General features: G+C 43.8%; 1 protein-coding gene across 3 annotated transcripts in view; it reads left to right on the top strand.

Annotated features, from left to right (window-relative positions):
• Positions 1-17,415, top strand: part of JHY (junctional cadherin complex regulator) — a 53,872-nt gene extending 36,457 nt beyond the window's left edge. The window contains exons 6-9 of one of the 3 annotated variants that reach the window (XR_012850924.1): positions 13,308-13,382; positions 15,540-15,665; positions 16,887-17,148; positions 17,258-17,415. Coding sequence is in view for 1 of the 3 variants with exons in the window: in XM_075840620.1 (XP_075696735.1) it covers positions 13,308-13,382; positions 15,540-15,665; positions 16,887-17,087 (402 nt within the window). In the remaining 2 variants the exon portion in view is untranslated. Of the gene's footprint in view, positions 1-13,307; positions 13,383-15,539; positions 15,666-16,507; positions 16,775-16,886 lie in introns of all 3 variants that reach the window. The other 2 variants (XR_012850925.1, XM_075840620.1) reach the window with 2 other exon arrangements.
• The last annotated feature ends 4,302 nt before the right edge of the window (positions 17,416-21,717 follow it).

Genomic DNA, 21,717 nt, shown 5'->3' with positions numbered 1-21,717 from the left:
TGTAGAGAGCTGCTCCTCAGCGTGTCACCATACTAATATACTACCATGTAGAGAGCTGCTCCTCAGCGTGTCACCATACTAATATACTACCATGTAGAGAGCTGCTCCTCAGCGTGTGACCATACTAATATACTACCATGTAGAGAGTTGCTCCTCAGCGTGTGACCGTACTAATATACTACAATGTAGAGAGCTGCTCCTCAGCGTGTGACCATACTAATATACTACCATGTAGAGAGTTGCTCCTCAGCGTGTGACCATACTAATATACTACCATGTAGAGAGTTGCTCCTCAGCGTGTGACCATACTAATATACTACCATGTAGAGAGCTGCTCCTCAGCGTGTGACCGTACTAATATACTACCATGTAGAGAGTTGCTCCTCAGCGTGTGACCGTACTAATATACTACCATGTAGAGAGCTGCTCCTCAGCGTGTGACCATACTAATATACTACCATGTAGAGAGCTGCTCCTCAGCGTGTCACCATACTAATATACTACCATGTAGAGAGTTGCTCCTCAGCGTGTGACCATACTAATATACTACCATGTAGAGAGCTGCTCCTCAGCGTGTGACCATACTAATATACTACCATGTAGAGAGCTGCTCCTCAGCGTGTGACCGTACTAATATACTACCATGTAGAGAGTTGCTCCTCAGACTGTGACCGTACTAATATACTACCATGTAGAGAGCTGCTCCTCAGCGTGTGACCATACTAATATACTACCATGTAGAGAGTTGCTCCTCAGACTGTGACCGTACTAATATACTACCATGTAGAGAGCTGCTCCTCAGCGTGTGACCGTACTAATATACTACCATGTAGAGAGCTGCTCCTCAGCATGTCACCATACTAATATACTACCATGTAGAGAGCTGCTCCTCAGCGTGTGACCATACTAATATACTACCATGTAGAGAGCTGCTCCTCAGCGTGTGACCGTACTAATATACTACCATGTAGAGAGCTGCTCCTCAGCGTGTCACCATACTAATATACTACCATGTAGAGAGCTGCTCCTCAGCGTGTCACCATACTAATATACTACCATGTAGAGAGCTGCTCCTCAGCGTGTCACCATACTAATATACTACCATGTAGAGAGCTGCTCCTCAGCGTGTGACCGTACTAATATACTACCATGTAGAGAGTTGCTCCTCAGCGTGTGACCATACTAATATACTACCATGTAGAGAGCTGCTCCTCAGCGTGTCACCATACTAATATACTACCATGTAGAGAGCTGCTCCTCAGCGTGTCACCATACTGATATACTACCATGTAGAGAGCTGCTCCTCAGCGTGTGACCATACTAATATACTACCATGTAGAGAGCTGCTCCTCAGCGTGTGACCATACTAATATACTACCATGTAGAGAGCTGCTCCTCAGCGTGTGACCATACTAATATAATACCATGTAGAGAGTTGCTCCTCAGCGTGTGACCATACTAATATACTACCATGTAGAGAGTTGCTCCTGAGCATGTGACCATACTAATATACTACCATGTAGAGAGTTGCTCCTCAGCGTGTGACCATACTAATATACTACCATGTAGAGAGTTGCTCCTCAGCGTGTGACCATACTAATATACTACCATGTAGAGAGTTGCTCCTCAGTATGTGACCATACTAATATACTACCATGTAGAGAGTTGCTCCTCAGCATGTGACCATACTAATATACTACCATGTAGAGAGTTGCTCCTCAGCGTGTGACCATACTAATATACTACCATGTAGAGAGTTGCTCCTCAGTATGTGACCATACTAATATACTACCATGTAGAGAGTTGCTCCTCAGCATGTGACCATACTAATATACTACCATGTAGAGAGTTGCTCCTCAGCGTGTGACCGTACTAATATACTACCATGTAGAGAGTTGCTGCTCAGCGTGTGACCGTACTAATATACTACCATGTAGAGAGTTGCTCCTCAGCGTGTGACCGTACTAATATACTACCATGTAGAGAGTTGCTCCTCAGACTGTGACCGTACTAATATACTACCATGTAGAGAGCTGCTCCTCAGCGTGTGACCATACTAATATACTACCATGTAGAGAGTTGCTCCTCAGACTGTGACCATACTAATATACTACCATGTAGAGAGCTGCTCCTCAGCGTGTGACCATACTAATATACTACCATGTAGAGAGCTGCTCCTCAGCGTGTGACCATACTAATATACTACCATGTAGAGAGCTGCTCCTCAGCGTGTCACCATACTAATATACTACCATGTAGAGAGTTGCTCCTCAGACTGTGACCATACTAATATACTACCATGTAGAGAGTTGCTCCTCAGCGTGTGACCATACTAATATACTACCATGTAGAGAGCTGCTCCTCAGCGTGTCACCATACTAATATACTACCATGTAGAGAGCTGCTCCTCAGCGTGTCACCATACTAATATACTACCATGTAGAGAGCTGCTCCTCAGCGTGTCACCATACTAATATACTACCATGTAGAGAGCTGGTCCTCAGCGTGTCACCATACTAATATACTACCATGTAGAGAGCTGCTCCTCAGCGTGTGACCGTACTAATATACTACCATGTAGAGAGTTGCTCCTCAGCGTGTGACCATACTAATATACTACCATGTAGAGAGTTGCTCCTCGGCGTGTGACCATACTAATATACTACCATGTAGAGAGTTGCTCCTCGGCGTGTGACCATACTAATATACTACCATGTAGAGAGCTGCTCCTCAGCGTGTGACCATACTAATATACTACCATGTAGAGAGTTGCTCCTCAGCGTGTGACCATACTAATATACTACCATGTAGAGAGCTGCTCCTCAGCGTGACCATGCTAATATACTACCATGTAGAGAGCTGCTCCTCAGCGTGTGACCATACTAATATACTACCATGTAGAGAGCTGCTCCTCAGCGTGTGACCATACTAATATAATACCATGTAGAGAGTTGCTCCTCAGCGTGTGACCATACTAATATACTACCATGTAGAGAGTTGCTCCTGAGCATGTGACCATACTAATATACTACCATGTAGAGAGTTGCTCCTCAGCGTGTGACCATACTAATATACTACCATGTAGAGAGTTGCTCCTCAGCGTGTGACCATACTAATATACTACCATGTAGAGAGTTGCTCCTCAGCATGTGACCATACTAATATACTACCATGTAGAGAGTTGCTCCTCAGCGTGTGACCATACTAATATACTACCATGTAGAGAGTTGCTCCTCAGTGTGTGACCATACTAATATACTACCATGTAGAGAGTTGCTCCTCAGCGTGTGACCGTACTAATATACTACCATGTAGAGAGTTGCTCCTCAGCGTGTGACCGTACTAATATACTACCATGTAGAGAGTTGCTCCTCAGCGTGTGACCGTACTAATATACTACCATGTAGAGAGTTGCTCCTCAGACTGTGACCGTACTAATATACTACCATGTAGAGAGCTGCTCCTCAGCGTGTGACCGTACTAATATACTACCATGTAGAGAGTTGCTCCTCAGACTGTGACCGTACTAATATACTACCATGTAGAGAGCTGCTCCTCAGCGTGTGACCGTACTAATATACTACCATGTAGAGAGCTGCTCCTCAGCGTGTGACCGTACTAATATACTACAATGTAGAGAGTTGCTCCTCAGCGTGTGACCATACTAATATACTACCATGTAGAGAGCTGCTCCTCAGCGTGTCACCATACTAATATACTACCATGTAGAGAGCTGCTCCTCAGCGTGTGACCATACTAATATACTACCATGTAGAGAGCTGCTCCTCAGCGTGTGACCATACTAATATACTACCATGTAGAGAGCTGCTCCTCAGCGTGTGACCATACTAATATACTACCATGTAGAGAGCTGCTCCTCAGCGTGTCACCATACTAATATACTACCATGTAGAGAGCTGCTCCTCAGCGTGTCACCATACTAATATACTACCATGTAGAGAGCTGCTCCTCAGCGTGTCACCATACTAATATACTACCATGTAGAGAGCTGCTCCTCAGCGTGACACCATACTAATATACTACCATGTAGAGAGCTGCTCCTCAGCGTGTGACCATACTAATATACTACCATGTAGAGAGCTGCTCCTCAGCGTGTGACCATACTAATATACTACCATGTAGAGAGCTGCTCCTCAGCGTGTGACCATACTAATATACTACCATGTAGAGAGCTGCTCCTCAGCGTGTGACCATACTAATATACTACCATGTAGAGAGCTGCTCCTCAGCGTGTGACCATACTAATATACTACCATGTAGAGAGCTGCTCCTCAGCGTGTGACCATACTAATATACTACCATGTAGAGAGTTGCTCCTCAACGTGTGACCATACTAATATACTACCATGTAGAGAGTTGCTCCTCGGCGTGTGACCATACTAATATACTACCATGTAGAGAGTTGCTCCTCGGCGTGTGACCATACTAATATACTACCATGTAGAGAGTTGCTCCTCGGCGTGTGACCATACTAATATACTACCATGTAGAGAGCTGCTCCTCAGCGTGTGACCATACTAATATACTACCATGTAGAGAGCTGCTCCTCAGCGTGTGACCATACTAATATACTACCATGTAGAGAGCTGCTCCTCAGCGTGTGACCGTACTAATATACTACCATGTAGAGAGCTGCTCCTCAGCGTGTGACCATACTAATATACTACCATGTAGAGAGCTGCTCCTCAGCGTGTGACCATGCTAATATACTACCATGTAGAGTTGCTCCTCAGCGTGTCACCATACTAATATACTACCATGTAGAGAGCTGCTCCTCAGCGTGTGACCATACTAATATACTACCATGTAGAGAGCTGCTCCTCAGCGTGTGACCGTACTAATATACTACCATGTAGAGTTGCTCCTCAGCGTGTCACCGTACTAATATACTACCATGTAGAGAGCTGCTCCTCAGCGTGTGACCATACTAATATACTACCATGTAGAGAGCTGCTCCTCAGCGTGTGACCATACTAATATACTACCATGTAGAGAGCTGCTCCTCAGCATGTGACCATACGAATATACTACCATGTAGAGAGTTGCTCCTCAGCATGTGACCATACTAATATACTACCATGTAGAGAGCTGCTCCTCAGCGTGTGACCATACTAATATACTACCATGTAGAGAGCTGCTCCTCAGCGTGTCACCATACTAATATACTACCATGTAGAGAGCTGCTCCTCAGCGTGTGACCATACTAATATACTACCATGTAGAGAGCTGCTCCTCAGCGTGTGACCATACTAATATACTACCATGTAGAGAGCTGCTCCTCAGCGTGTGACCATACTAATATACTACCATGTAGAGAGCTGCTCCTCAGCGTGTGACCATACTAATATACTACCATGTAGAGAGCTGCTCCTCAGCGTGTGACCGTACTAATATACTACCATGTAGAGAGCTGCTCCTCAGCGTGTCACCATACTAATATACTACCATGTAGAGAGTTGCTCCTCAGACTGTGACCATACTAATATACTACCATGTAGAGAGCTGCTCCTCAGCGTGTGACCATACTAATATACTACCATGTAGAGAGTTGCTCCTCAGCGTGTCACCATACTAATATACTACCATGTAGAGAGCTGCTCCTCAGCGTGTCACCATACTAATATACTACCATGTAGAGAGCTGCTCCTCAGCGTGTCACCATACTAATATACTACCATGTAGAGAGTTGCTCGTCAGTGTGTCACCATACTAATATACTACCATGTAGAGAGCTGCTCCTCAGCGTGTCACCATACTAATATAATACCATGTAGAGAGCTGCTCCTCAGCGTGTCACCATACTAATGTACTACCATGTAGAGAGCTGCTCCTCAGCGTGACACCATACTAATATACTACCATGTAGAGAGCTGCTCCTCAGCGTGTGACCATACTAATATACTACCATGTAGAGAGCTTCTCCTCAGCGTGTCACCATACTAATATACTACCATGTAGAGAGTTGCTCCTCAGCGTGTGACCATACTAATATACTACCATGTAGAGAGCTGCTCCTCAGCGTGTGACCATACTAATATACTACCATGTAGAGAGCTGCTCCTCAGCGTGTGACCGTACTAATATACTACCATGTAGAGAGCTGCTCCTCAGCGTGTGACCATACTAATATACTACCATGTAGAGAGTTGCTCCTCAGCGTGTGACCATACTAATATACTACCATGTAGAGAGTTGCTCCTCGGCGTGTGACCATACTAATATACTACCATGTAGAGAGCTGCTCCTCAGCGTGTGACCATACTAATATACTACCATGTAGAGAGTTGCTCCTCAGCGTGTGACCATAAAATTACAACATTTAGAGATGATGAGGTCGGGTCATAGCATTGGGACATATATAATGTACTTTGTGTTGTCGGCCCATTGAGAAGCCCATCCCCCTGGATGATGGCAGAACCAGACCTGTCCTGTCTCACTGTGTCAGCTCTTCCAAAAATGCAGAGGACATGGACAAATGGTAACAGAGGCTTCAGTGGGGGAGGGGCAGTGACAACCGTCCTTGGCGCATTTCAGATTTAGAAAAATGGCGGCCACATGCCGCATAAAGTGGCACCAGAAAATCTCCAGTAAATACAAGTCCTTGTCTCTCAAGTTGACAGCCAATATGACCGCCATTGCAGCCACCACAGGGGTTATTACCCACCTTTCTTGAGGAATGAACGGCAAGTAAAATAATGACACCCCCTCCCCATATTGTTTCATAATTAGACAGATTTGAGTGACAACTTTTGTGAAGGCGATTGGTGACTATACCATTTGTCAACCTCTATGGCCAATATTACAGATCCCGCAATGGTTGTCACCCAGCTTTCCTAGAGTCCTGAATGGACAGATATCGGCTCTGATATTGCTGCATTATAAATCATTGGCTCATCCTGATCTCACTGATACATGAGATAGATACAGATTTTGGGGCTGTAATAATACACGTGGAGATATTGGTTATTGCGCTGGTTATATTGGTTATTACGCTGGTTATATTGGTTATTACGCGCTGGTTATATTGGTTATTGCGCTGGTTATATTGGTTATTACGCGCTGGTTATATTGGTTATTACGCTGGTTATATTGGTTAGTGCGCTGGTTATATTGGTTATTACGCTGGTTATATTGGTTATTACGCGCTGGTTATATTGGTTATTGCGCTGGTTATATTGGTTATTACGCGCTGGTTATATTGGTTATTACGCTGGTTATATTGGTTATTGCGCTGGTTATATTGGTTATTGCGTGCTGGTTATATTGGTTATTGCGCTGGTTATATTGGTTATTACGCTGGTTATATTGGTTAGTGCGCTGGTTATATTGGTTATTGCGCTGGTTATATTGGTTATTGCGCTGGTTATATTGGTTATTGCGCTGGTTATATTGGTTATTACGCTGGTTATATTGGTTATTGCGCTGGTTATATTGGTTATTACGCTGGTTATATTGGTTATTACGCTCGTTATATTGGTTATTGCGTGCTGGTTATATTGGTTATTGCGCTGGTTATATTGGTTATTACGCTGGTTATATTGGTTAGTGCGCTGGTTATATTGGTTATTGCGCTTGTTATATTGGTTATTGCGCTGGTTATATTGGTTATTGCACTGGTTATATTGGTTATTACGCTGGTTATATTGGTTATTGCGCTGGTTATATTGGTTATTGCGCTGGTTATATTGGTTATTACGTTGGTTATATTGGTTATTGCGCTGGTTATATTGGTTATTGCGCTGGTTATATTGGTTATTGCGCTGGTTATATTGGTTATTACGCTCGTTATATTGGTTATTGCGCTGGTTATATTGGTTATTGCGCTGGTTATATTGGTTATTGCGCTGGTTATATTGGTTATTACGCTGGTTATATTGGTTATTACGCTGGTTATATTGGTTAGTGCGCTGGTTATATTGGTTATTATACTCGTTATACTGGTTATTGCGCTGGTTATATTGGTTATTGCGCTGGTTATATTGGTTATTGCGCTGGTTATATTGGTTATTGCGCTGGTTATATTGGTTATTACGCTGGTTATATTGGTTATTACGCGCTGGTTATATTGGTTAGTGCGCTGGTTATATTGGTTATTATGTGCTGGTTATATTGGTTATTGCGCTGGTTATATTGGTTTTTGCGCGCTGGTTATATTGGTTATTACGCTGGTTATATTGGTTATTGCGCTGGTTATATTGGTTATTGCGCTGGTTATATTGGTTATTACGCGCTGGTTAAATTGGTTATTACGCTGGTTATATTGGTTATTGCGCTGGTTATATTGGTTATTACACTGGTTATATTGGTTATTACGCTGGTTATATTGGTTATTGCGCTGGTTATATTGGTTATTACGCTGGTTATATTGGTTATTGCGCTGGTTATATTGGTTATTACGCTGGTTATATTGGTTATTACGCTGGTTATATTGGTTATTGCGCTGGTTATATTGGTTATTACGCTGGTTATATTGGTTATTGCGCTGGTTATATTGGTTATTACGCTGGTTATATTGGTTATTGCGCTGGTTATATTGGTTATCACGCTGGTTATATTGGTTATCGCGCTGGTTATATTGGTTATTGCGCTGGTTATATTGGTTATTGCGCTGGTTATATTGGTTATTACGCTGGTTATATTGGTTAGTGCGCTGGTTATATTGGTTATTACGCTCGTTATATTGGTTATTGCGCTGGTTATATTGGTTATTGCGCTGGTTATATTGGTTATTACGCTGGTTATATTGGTTATTGCGCTTGTTATATTCGTTAGTGCGCTGGTTATATTGGTTAGTGCGCTGGTTATATTGGTTATTGCGCTGGTTATATTGGTTATTGCGCTGGTTATATTGGTTATTGCGCTGGTTATATTGGTTATTGCGCTGGTTATATTGGTTAGTGCGCTGGTTATATTGGTTATTATGTGCTGGTTATATTGGTTATTGCGCTGGTTATATTGGTTTTTGCGCGCTGGTTATATTGGTTATTGCGCTGGTTATATTGGTTATTACGCGCTGGTTATATTGGTTATTACGCTGGTTATATTGGTTATTATGTGCTGGTTATATTGGCTATTGCGCTGGTTATATTGGTTAGTGCGCTGGTTATATTGGTTAGTGCGCTGGTTATATTGGTTATCACGCTGGTTATATTGGTTATTGCGCTGGTTATATTGGTTATTACGCGCTGGTTATATTGGTTAGTGCGCTGGTTATATTGGTTATTATGTGCTGGTTATATTGGTTATTGCGCTGGTTATATTAATTATTACGCTGGTTATATTGGTTAGTGCGCTGGTTATATTGGTTAGTGCGCACGCTTTCTGTGTGTCTCCAGCCGCCACGTATCCTCCTGAATATCTCGCCTTTGATCCGGTTATTGATTCGGTCTCCGGTCGAGGACCTTGTTCCAGGTTATAAATTGTTGCAGCCTTTCAATGTATTTTTTGTCGTGCTCGGTTGTGCGCCTTTCACACTCTCTGAAAAGACGGCAGCGAATAACAGGAGCGGCAATAATTAATAGAAAGCGATTATGCTGCGAGCACAAATACCCGGAGGACATTGCGCCAAAGCCGCCAAACACTCTCCACCCAGTGAGTTAAAATGTCATTCTCCGAGCATAAAGCCTTTGTGAAGCTGAAGAGAGGAAACGTAGAAACCTCGCGCTCCCGACATTAAATGATCAAACAATTCCTTTTCCGTACGCTTTTTGCGCCATTGTTTATAATTCTTTGTTTCCGAACCATTGAAGGAAATCTTGTGAAATCATATTCGTGAGGAGCGTTTCCCCTAAAATAATAAAAGTCCCCCGAAATAATCAGCCCCTGAATCCGTCCTCTTTTGTCTTTTAATTTCCTACTTTTCTTGGTCCCCTGCACGGGTAACAGACGCTGGGTGACCCCCCATGGTCGCCATTACAGAACCCATGGGGGTTGTCATCCAGATTCTTCCCTAATAATACCGTAATTGTTTGTCTGTGTGTCAGTCTTCACTGTGATCCTAGCATTCTATGCATGATTTAGGGCGGGTTCACACATGGCGGAATTTCACTTAAATTCCGCTGCGGACACTCCGCAGCGTTAATCCGCAGCGGAGCCGTTTCTCCATTGACTTTCACTTTAATTTAGCAGTGTTCGTTTACACGATGCGTACAATTCCGCTGCGGAGCATAGGCTGCGGAGCGGAATTTGGTGTCCGCAGCATGCTCTGTCTGTTGCGGAGCAGTGGCGGACTGGTTGCGGACTCATGGCGGAATTTCTCCATTGACTTCAATGGAGAGTCAAAATTCCGCAATGAAGTCTGCAGATCTTATGTGTGCTGCGGAGCGTATTGTTTTTACTACCATGACATTTCTTCATTCTGGCTGGACCTATGTATTTCTAGGTCTACAGCCAGACTGAGGAAGTCAATGGGGCTCCCGTAATGACGGGAGCGTTGCTAGGAGACGTCTGTAAATAGTCACTGTCCAGGGTGCTGAAAGAGTTACGCGATCGGCAGTAACTGTTTCTGCACCCGGGACAGTGACTACCGATCCCAATATACATGTATCTGTAAAAAAACATATAAGTTCATACTTACCGAGAACTCCCTGCGTCTGTCTCCAGTCCGGCCTCCCAGGATGACGTTTCAGTGTAAGTGACGGCTGCAGCCAATCACAGGCCAAGCACAGGCTGCAGCGGTCACATGGACTGGAGCGTCATCCAGGGAGGTCGGGCCGGATGCCGAAAGAGGGACGCGTCACCAAGACAACGGGCGGTAAGTATGAAAATCGTTTCCTTTCACTAGGGAAAGTGCTGTCCCTTCTCTCTATCCTGCACTGATAGGGAGAAGAGAAGCACTTTTCCTGCAGTCCGCAGCGGCCAGTCCGCATCAATTTTCTGCACATTTTGTGCAGATCCGCTGCAGAATCTGCAACGCAGATTCTGTGCGGCATTGATGCGGACAGTTGCGGAGGAATTCCGCCATGTGTGGTCATGCCCTTAGATGAACAGTGAGATTGAAGTTTTCTCCATTCTTTCTCAACCTGTAAGTGGCATCAACAGTTGGAGCAGGTTCGGGTGACCCGTAGTCTAAAGATAGATGCGGGGCCCCTAAACTGGTACATGAATCTACCAAATATTTATTGCATATCCCTCAGATAAACCATAAATATTTAAGATGAGAATAACCCTTTAAAAGCTGTCCTGACCTAGTCCTGCTAACACAGCTGATGGGCTTGTAACAGTGTATCAGTGTAGACCATCTTTAGCAGCAGCACAAGTCCCTCTCCTGAACCGGACTCCAGACTGATAGCACTTAACTACACTGATGCATTGAAGTATATATATTCTAGATATAAATAAGAATGTTACAATTCACTTACAGCAAGCAGAGATCTTGGAAATGGTGAGGAATTAAAGTACAAACTTTTGTCCTTAGGATTATAGAAGGGATCTGATGGGAAACTTCGTATATAAATGTAATTTTGTGCCTTGTATTATCAGATCTGACTGAAGGATAGATCTGCTGCTCGCAGTTATCAGCAGAATATCACTAAACACTGGCGAGAAAATGAAATTCTGGCCGCTCTGTAATTCTCCGCATGCCGGGCCGCCCCTCGCTGCAGATTATTGACTTACATTAATGTGTGTTATTGAGTGTTCCTGCCTGGGGTGTTATTACAGCTGCCAGCGATACCCAGAGCAGCCCCCACCCCGAATTGTAAGAGCAGCCGCCGCAGAACAGGAAAGTCATCTAGTAGTATATCTATGTAGTGTCTCATCATCAACCGCAGGATTAGATACAGCTCAGCAGACAGTATCACACATGATAGGATTAGATACACAGCTCAGCAGACAGTATCACACATGATAGGATTAGATACACAGCTCAGCAGACAGTATCACACATGATAGGATTAGATACAGTGGCTCAGCAGACAGTATCACACATGATAGGATTAGATACAGTGGCTCAGCAGACAGTATCACACATGATAGGATTAGATACACAGCTCAGCAGACAGTATCACACATGATAGGATTAGATACAGTGGCTCAGCAGACAGTATCACACAGGATAGGATTAGATACACAGCTCAGCAGACAGTATCACACATGATAGGATTGGATACAGTGTCTCAGCAGACAGTATCACACATGATGGGATTAGATACACAGCTCAGCATACAGTATCACACATGATAGGATTAGATACATTGGCTCAACAGACAGTATCACACATGATAGGATTAGATACACAGCTCAGCAGACAGTATCACACATAATAGGATTAGATACAGTGGCTCAGCAGACAGTATCACACATGATAGGATTAGATACACAGCTCAGCAGGCAGTATCACACATGATAGGATTAGATACACAGCTCAGCAGACAGTATCACACATGATAGGATTAGATACACAGCTCAGCAGGCAGTATCACACATGATAGGATTAGATACACAGCTCAGCAGACAGTATCACACATGATAGGATTAGATACACAGCTCAGCAGGCAGTATCACACATGATAGGATTAGATACACAGCTCAGCAGACAGCATCACACATGATAGGATTAGATACACAGCTCAGCAGACAGTATCACACATGATAGGATTAGATACAGTGGCTCAGCAGACAGTATAATATATGATAGGTTTAGATACAATGGCTCAGCAGATTGTATCACACATGATAAGATTAGATACAGCGGCTCATCAGACAGTATCACACAAGATGGGATTAGATACACAGCTCAGCAGACAGTATCACACATGATAGGATTAGATACACAGCTCAGCAGACAGTATCACACATGATAGGATTAGATACACAGCTCAGCAGACAGTATCACACATGATAGGATTAGATACAGTGGCTCAGCAGACAGTATCACACATGATAGGATTAGATAGACAGCTCAGCAGACAGTATCACACGTGATAGGATTAGATACACAGGCTCAGCAGACAGTATCACACATGATAGGATTAGATACACAGCTCAGCAGACAGTATCACACATGATAGGATTAGATACACAGCTCAGCAGCACATCGTCCTTGGAGATTATACTGTATATATATATATATATATGATGATACAACGTTGTAAATATTAAGTGATACAGTAATAATATTATAAAGGACACAATACACCTGACACACCCGTCATGAAGAATGACACAGCGCCACCTATCGCAATGAAGAGGTATTACATTGATAATGTTCCATAGTATTATATTGCATGTATTTCAGAGGGGATTTGATTTTGGGAATAATCAGTGATTTCCTGGATTTATTCTAGAGGTTAAAAAGTTTTCTCAATCAAGAGGTGAAGTTAGGAGGCCTCGGACCCACGCACGCAATCAGCGCAGAAAAGGTGAGAAAAGAGCGTTGCTGCAAGCGGAACACCATATATTAACCACCACCACTATATACCAACCTCCGGCACTATATACCGACCTCCGGCACTATATACCGACCTCCGGCACTATATACCGACCTCCACCACTATATACCAACCTCCGGCACTATATACCGACCTCCACCACTATATACCAACCTCCACCACTATATACCAACCTCCACCACTATATACCGACCTCCGGCACTATATACCGACCTCCGGCACTATATACCGACCTCCAACACTATATACCGACCTCCACCACTATATACCAACCTCCACCACTATATACCAACCTCCGGCACTATATACCGACCTCCACCACTATATACCAACCTCCACCACTATATACCAACCTCCACCACTATATACCAACCTCCGGCACTATATACCGACCTCCGGCACTATATACCGACCTCCGGCACTATATACCGACCTCCACCACTATATACCAACCTCCACCACTATATACCAACCTCCGGCACTATATACCGACCTCCACCACTATACACCAACCTCCACCACTATATACCGACCTCCGGCACTATATACCAACCTCCGGCACTATATACCGACCTCCGGCACTATATACCGACCTCCGCCACTATATACCGACCTCCACCACTATATACCATGCTCCGGCACTATATACCGACCTCCACCTCTGTATACCAACCTCCACCACTATATACCAACCTCCGCCTGTATATACCGACCTCCGCCTCTATATACCGACCTCCGGCACTATATACCATGCTCCGGCACTATATACCGACCTCCACCTCTATATACCAACCTCCACCTCTATATACCAACCTCCGCCTCTATATACCAACCTCCGCCACTATATACCAACCTCCACCACTATATACCATGCTCCGGCACTATATACCGACCTCCACCTCTGTATACCAACCTCCACCACTATATACCAACCTCCGCCTGTATATACCGACCTCCGCCTCTATATACCGACCTCCGGCACTATATACCAACCTCCACCACTATATACCAACCTCCACCACTATATACCAACCTCCACCACTATATACCAACCTCCGCCTGTATATACCGACCTCCGCCTCTATATACCGACCTCCGGCACTATATACCAACCTCCGCCACTATATACCAACCTCCACCACTATATACCAACCTCCGCCTGTATATACCGACCTCCGCCACTATATACCAACCTCCACCATTATATACCAACCTCCGCCACTATATACCGACCTCCGCCACTATATACCGACCTCCGGCACTATATACCAACCTCCGCCTGTATATACCGACCTCCGCCACTATATACCTACCTCCGCCACTATATACCGACCTCCGCCACTATATACCGACCTCCGCCACTATATACCGACCTCCGCCACTATATACCAACCTCCACCACTATATACCGACCTCCGCCACTATATACCGACCTCCGCCACTATATACTGACCTCTGGCACTATATACCAACCTCCGCCTGTATATACCGACCTCCGCCTCTATATACCATCCTCCGGCACTATATACCGACCTCCACCTCTGTATACCAACCTCCACCACTATATACCAACCTCCGCCTGTATATACCGACCTCCGCCTCTATATACCATGCTCCGGCACTATATACCGACCTCCACCACTATATACCAACCTCCACCACTATATACCAACCTCCGCCTGTATATACCGACCTCCGGCACTATATACCAACCTCCGCCACTATATACCATGCTCCGGCACTATATACCGACCTCCACCTCTGTATACCAACCTCCGCCACTATATACCATGCTTCGGCACTATATACCGACCTCCACCTCTGTATACCAACCTCCACCACTATATACCAACCTCCGCCTTTATATACCGACCTCCGGCACTATATACTATATACCATCCTCCTGGAAACAGTCAGCATTTTCGGCTATTTCTGTCTCCCGAGGACTATAACGGAGACCACGCCCGGTCACCTCTAAATATCGATATGTCCTAATAGCACAGAACTGTGGGGACATGAATTACACGAGGAGTCAGATAAGGTTTTGGTGTAATCTGGATTGGATGTTGTCATATTCTTGTCAGCGGATTTATCGCTATTCACCTTCTTTACATTCTCTCTATCCAGAAAGAACAGCTAAAACAACAAAAGGAATACGCCAAAGTGACCCACGAGCGGAACCGCAGCAAACCGGTGAAGGCTCGAGAAATACAAGTCACGCCCAACGACAAGAATAAAAGCACAAGGCAAAAGGTGCGACAAAGTGTGGACGTAAAATCCATAATCCAGCTGTTCAGATGATTATTCCTGATCGTGTCTTATTATTATTATTATTATATTTTTATTACTATTCAAATTTTATTATTTTTGTTTATTTGTATTATTTTTACTATTATTATTATTTGTATTTTTCTTTTATTTATTTTTTCATATTATTTAGCAAATGAGCTTTTCACCAGAAGAAAGGAAACGTTTGTTATTATTCTTTTTTTTTTTTATATAATTATATTATTATTTATTATATTCTAATTTTTTTTATTATTATTCTTTTTATTTATTGCAATAACTTGAATTTCCAAAATCCACAAAGAAGAATCCTATGATTGGCGGCTGCAGCCATTTAACCGTCATTTCACATCAGGCACATCCCAACCAATACAGGAAACCGCTGATAGAGTTTATATGCGCCATACCCTACACGCTGTAAAGTCTCTGCGCCCCCTATAGTCACTCCAACAGTATGGTTTCTACATTGTAGCAGCTTGTGGTTGTTATCTGCATGACACCTACTTTCCCATGCTAGCAGATAGGTGTCAGACTCCACCTTCTTATATCACTTCCCTACATAGTTGTCAGGTGCATGTGACCCCTAAGCTCCTCCCACAGTAGGAAAGAGTTATAAAATGCTATAAAAACAATGCATCATGGGACCTGGGTAAAATAAAAAATCTATATAATGCTACATGTGTGTTCTGCAATTTTCAGCCTGATCATCACTGGTCCCTACGCAGAAGGGGGAGGGGCGGAGGACTATTATGTAACGTTTGGACAGTTCCTTTAATATTTGACACATTTTGGCCACTGTTTCCTTCTAGAAGTGTTTCTATGACTGCAGAGTATCAATATTCGGCAGGATGTGACCGGAGCCGCCATGTCTGAGTCTTCCAGCCGCAGGTCCTAATCAGGGGAGGTCCGTCATGGACGTGATACCTGCAGACGCCGCTACTTCTGCGCTCGCAGCCTATCACAAACTCGTGCATTATAAGTGGAGCTGAGAGAATCCTTCCGGCTGATTAGAAATTTTACATTTTGGGAATTGGTCACCCCCCCCCCCCCTCTATTGGCGAAAAGATTTTGGGAATGTGAGTTTTTTAATAAATCGCAGGTAATGTCATATCCCCCACAATTAAAAGGGGGCACATATATAAATCCAACCAAAGTTCATCCTGTCGTTGTGTATTTGTCTCATTAAAGAGTCTGGAATACTCCAAGAACGTCCCTCGGCCGCTGCCTTTACCCAAAGTGTCCAACGAGGAAAAAGCGGACGTCCCGCAGAAGCGAGCGATGAGTTCCGACCCTCTGTTCCCACAGATGAAATTACTAGAAGATCTGCAGGTCAGACATCAGAAAGAGAAGATGGCGGTGGCCGCGCTGAACGCCCTCCATATCCTATAAGTCGTGCGTCACATGTTGTACGGCACCGTGATGCGGGAACGTCACTCCGGAAATCAATAAGGTGGCAGAACTTCTTGTTAGATTATAGCGCCACCTACAAAGCCAAAAACGTGACAAACGTGAAGCCGGAAATGTGCTCAGACCTGTTCTTACATCCCCTCCTCCAATAGGAAGGTTGTCGTTCCTCTCGCCTTGACAGAAGTCTCTCCAAGGATGAAAGTCAGAATCTGCAACGAAGCATTGGGGTCTGGAAGCGTTGAAGCGTTGTGATGGCTGGACGTGATCCAAACATGTACGAGCCGCTTACTAACTACAAAATAAAAATATATCTCAGATAAGGGAATTGTTTCAGTTTGTATTTCCTATATGCAGTGAAAAACCAGGAAACCATCAGCAAGTAGGGTAGCTGCTGTTGATGGATCATTCCTAAAGTATAGGCCATAAATGCCTGATAGGTGCAGGGCCCCAGGAATAGGACATGCACTTATCTCCAGAATGTGAGTCCCCTGACCCCTGGCCCGCGTCCGCCATCTGCCGCATCCAGGCAAAGAAGGATTGGAGAGGTGGGATATGTTCGGCTGTTTTCGTAACTCCAAACGAATGGAGAGAGTGGCCACCCCCATTCTGGAAGTAGGTGCGGGTCCCAGTGGATATGCTATAAATATCTATAAGGGGAATACCCCTTTAAGGATAACACAAGAATACCTAATCTCCCTAAAATATGCGTATCCAAAGAGTCCAAGTAACCTACAAATACCAGATCCATGCACTGGATATTTATGTGTTAGGCTATGTTCACACACACTAATTACGTCCGAAATTACGGCTCGATAGCGTTGACAAACATCTGACCATTGAAAGCAATGGGCAGACGTTTGTCTGTTCACACAAGGCGTAATTTACGCGCCGCTGTCAAATGATGGGGCGTAAATAGACGCCCGCGTCAAAGAAGTGACCTGTCACTTCTTGGGGCGTAATTGGAGCCGTTATTCATTGACTCCAAAGAAAAGCAGCGCCAATTACGTCCGTAATGGACGCGGCGTTCAAGCGCCTGCACATGCCGGTACGGCTGAAATTACGGGGATGTTTTCTCCTGAAAACATCCCCGTAATTTCAGCCGTTACGGACGCCCTCGTGTGAACATACCCTTAGGCCTGATTTACACGAGCATAATATACGCGCGTGCTTTTCACACGCGTCGCACGGACCTATATTACTCTATGTGGCCGTGCAGACAGTCCGTGTGTTTTGCGCAGCGTGAGTCCACTGCGTAAAACTCACGACATGTCCTATATTTCTGCGTTTTTCGCGCATCACGCACCCATTGAAGTCAATGGGTGCGTGAAAACCACGCAGGTTGCACGGAAGCACTTCCGTGCGAACTGCGTGATTCGCGCAACAGCTGTCAAAAGGATGAATGTAAACAGAAAAGCACCACGTGCTACAAACATCCAAACGGAGTGTCATAATGATGGCGGCTGCGCGAAAATCACGCAGCCGCGCATCATACACTGATGACACACGGAGCTGTCAGGGTATGTTCACACGACAGCGTCCGTAACGGCTGAAATTACGGGGATGTTTTCAGGAGAAAACAGCCCCGTCATTTCAGCCGTAACGGCATGTGCAGGCGCTTGAACACCGCGTCCATTACGGACGTAATTAGCGCTGCTTTTCTTTGGAGTCAATGAATAACGGCTCCAATTACGGCCAAAGAGGTGACAGGTCACTTCTTTGACGCGGGCGTCTATTTACGCGCCGTCATTTGACAGCGGCGCGTAAATATACGCCTCGTGTGAACAGACAAACGTCTGCCCATTGCGTTCAATGGGCAGATGTTTGTCAGCGCTATCGAGCCGCATTTTTCGGACGTAATTCGGGGGAAAAAACGCACACGCTCGTGTAAATCAGGCCTTACAGATCAGTCAACAGCAACTCGTTGACGGTTTCCATGGAGTAACAGAATATATCTTTTCTGAGACAAAGGCGGAGCTCCACTTTATCATGAGCTACGTCCAGAAATAGATGATATGAGCTTAAAAAGGTTTGGAATCTTCCGGCCAACAATCAATAAACTGGTCGCTGCCGTAAGCCCCCCTCCCCCTCTGCAGCCACCGGGTCAGATATATAACCAGCATGTATGTGTGTCTATATACCTGCCATAAAGCACAGCAACAAGGTGTCCGCTGCTCAGGCTCGGATACGTCTCAGAGTGTTTGTATCTAATCTCATTCTGATAGTTAATTCAAAACGTAAAATAATATTATTGAAAAAGCCTCGTAATTGCCGCAAATTGTTAATGGCCTAATTTTAAATTGCCATTTAAGTCCCAGCGCTGGACTCGGAAGGTAACGGCGCCCCGCTGAGCTGCAGCCATTTTAGCAACACGCTGGAAATCATTTTTTAATCCTGAGCCGGCAGGAGCCGCGATCTCCCAGGGTTAATGCAAAATGCATTAACAATTAAGAGTTGCTGGACGCGGCCCGGAGCGGCCATATTGTAAACGGCTCATTGAAAGCAGCGCCAGTCCCAGCAGTTTCCTGTTTTATTTTTTTATTTTTATTTTTTTTTTTTATTTTTTTTGCCCTGTAAATAATGGCTTTCTCCCGGTTTGTAACACGAGTTATTTTCTTACAAATTTCACAAAAGCAGTAACGGTCTTGTTCTCCGTGCCCCCCCCCCCCCCCCCCGCGGGATCAGACGAACGCCATATTGTGTTTTACCAATAAAAAAAAAATATTCTCCTTTTTGTCGGAATAAAATGTCATTTCTCCGCAGCGGAAGAAGCGGTTTTATTCAAAATGAAATGGCCGCAAAATCAAAGATTGGATTTACACAATTTCATCTCATTCACGCTGGAATTTGTCTTATACATTATTCTATATGTTAAAAAAAATAAAAAAAATGTAAAAATCTGCATCTAAAACCTCATGCAAAGATTCACAATATCAATTACGCATTTTACCCGCAAAATGACCTGCGTTTTTCGCCAATAAATTAAGTAACGTGTGTGTGGAGCCTGAGGATGTTTTTTTTTACATACGTTTTTGATAAAGAAAAACGTTAGAAAACCGCCATATCCAGAGCGTGCTGCATTTTGCGAAAAACACCACTGATCCCAAAAACACTACATAGCGCCACAAACCAAAATCTCTGTAAAGGCAGGAATGCTCGTACTTCCCTGTACCGTGGCCACATTGTTTTAGCCCCACCAAACGCGCCCCAAAAACGCGACATTAAAAACTGACGTAAGACCTCATTCACACATGCAGTTTTTGATGCGTTTTTTTTAGGCTATAGCCAATCGTGGATCCATAAAACAAGGAAAAGAACAAGCAGGACCGGCCGCCTCTCCTCCCTTATGGATCCACGGCGATGTTTTGTTAAAAAAAACTGCATAAAAAAAACTGCCTGTGTGATTACAGCCGAATCCATCAACAGGTTTATTCCTAGTTATACAGATCTACTATGAGTTTATGAATATACCGGTAGTACGTATATACTCTATAATGTATTGCTGTATTATTACTAGTATAATCGCGGCCGGACCCACCGCCGGCGCCGCTCGCACTAATATCCATCGTCTCAGTCTTCAGCCGTGACATGAAACAGTTGGCACAAATTATAACTTGTAAGTGGAGGGAAAACAACTGATTGTCCCATTCCCAGCGCATTGTAATGTAAATGAGAAGCTTCGGCAGGATCCTCCATTGTGATCATGGCCGCCTGACACGCTGGGGTCACCGGGTCAATTCTGAGCAAGTCGCCGTCTTCATGGAGCGGAATGTTATCTGTTCAGGGCGCCGTCCTCCGTCATGTGACTAAACCTGTGTTCTGGTGGAACGAATGAAGGGATTGTTGCATGTTCGTTTTTTTTCATGGCAGCCGACTAATTCCGACCGGTAAACACTGCGTGTAAATGTCCTGCAGCTGCCATTAAGGCTCTGTTCACACGCTTAACAAATAACGGCTGTAAAATACGGAGCTTCAAGGGAAAACAGCCTCTGGTTTTCAGCCGTTTTTTATGCATCAGCCGTTTTTTTATGTGTTTCTGACGGACATTTTTGGATCTGTTTTTCTATTGAGACAATGAAAAGCGGCTCCAAAAACGGCTCAAGAAGTGACATGCAGTTCTTTTTTACAGGGCGTTTTTTTAATGCCCTATTTTTAAAGACGGGGCGTAAAAAAATTCCTACGTGGGAACGAAACGCCGTTTTTCCCATTGAAATCAATGGACAGTTGTTTGGAGGCGTTCAGCGCCCGTATTTTCACCAGTTTTTCAGGAGGATTTAGAGATTGAAAAACTGCTGAAAATAAGCCGTGTGAACATACCCTAATAATTACTGATAATCTGTGACATCATGACTTCAATTTGGCCAACATATTCAAAATATTTATATTTTATTATTGTAATTATTATTATTATTTATTATTTTATTATTATTTATTTTTTTATTATTATTTATTATTTTATTATTATTATTTTATTATTGATGTTATTATTTATATAATTGTATAATTATTATTTTATTATTAATGCTCAATTTTTTTTTTTTTATTATTATTATTATTATATTATTTTATTATTATTTTATTATTGATGTTGTTTTAATTATTATTATATTTTGGA

Source organism: Rhinoderma darwinii, chromosome 10 (assembly GCF_050947455.1).
Source record: "Rhinoderma darwinii isolate aRhiDar2 chromosome 10, aRhiDar2.hap1, whole genome shotgun sequence".
In the NCBI taxonomy this organism is placed as follows: Eukaryota; Metazoa; Chordata; class Amphibia; order Anura; family Rhinodermatidae; genus Rhinoderma; species Rhinoderma darwinii.
Note: the sequence above shows the minus strand (reverse complement) of the source record. Positions and strands in the feature narration are given on the sequence as shown.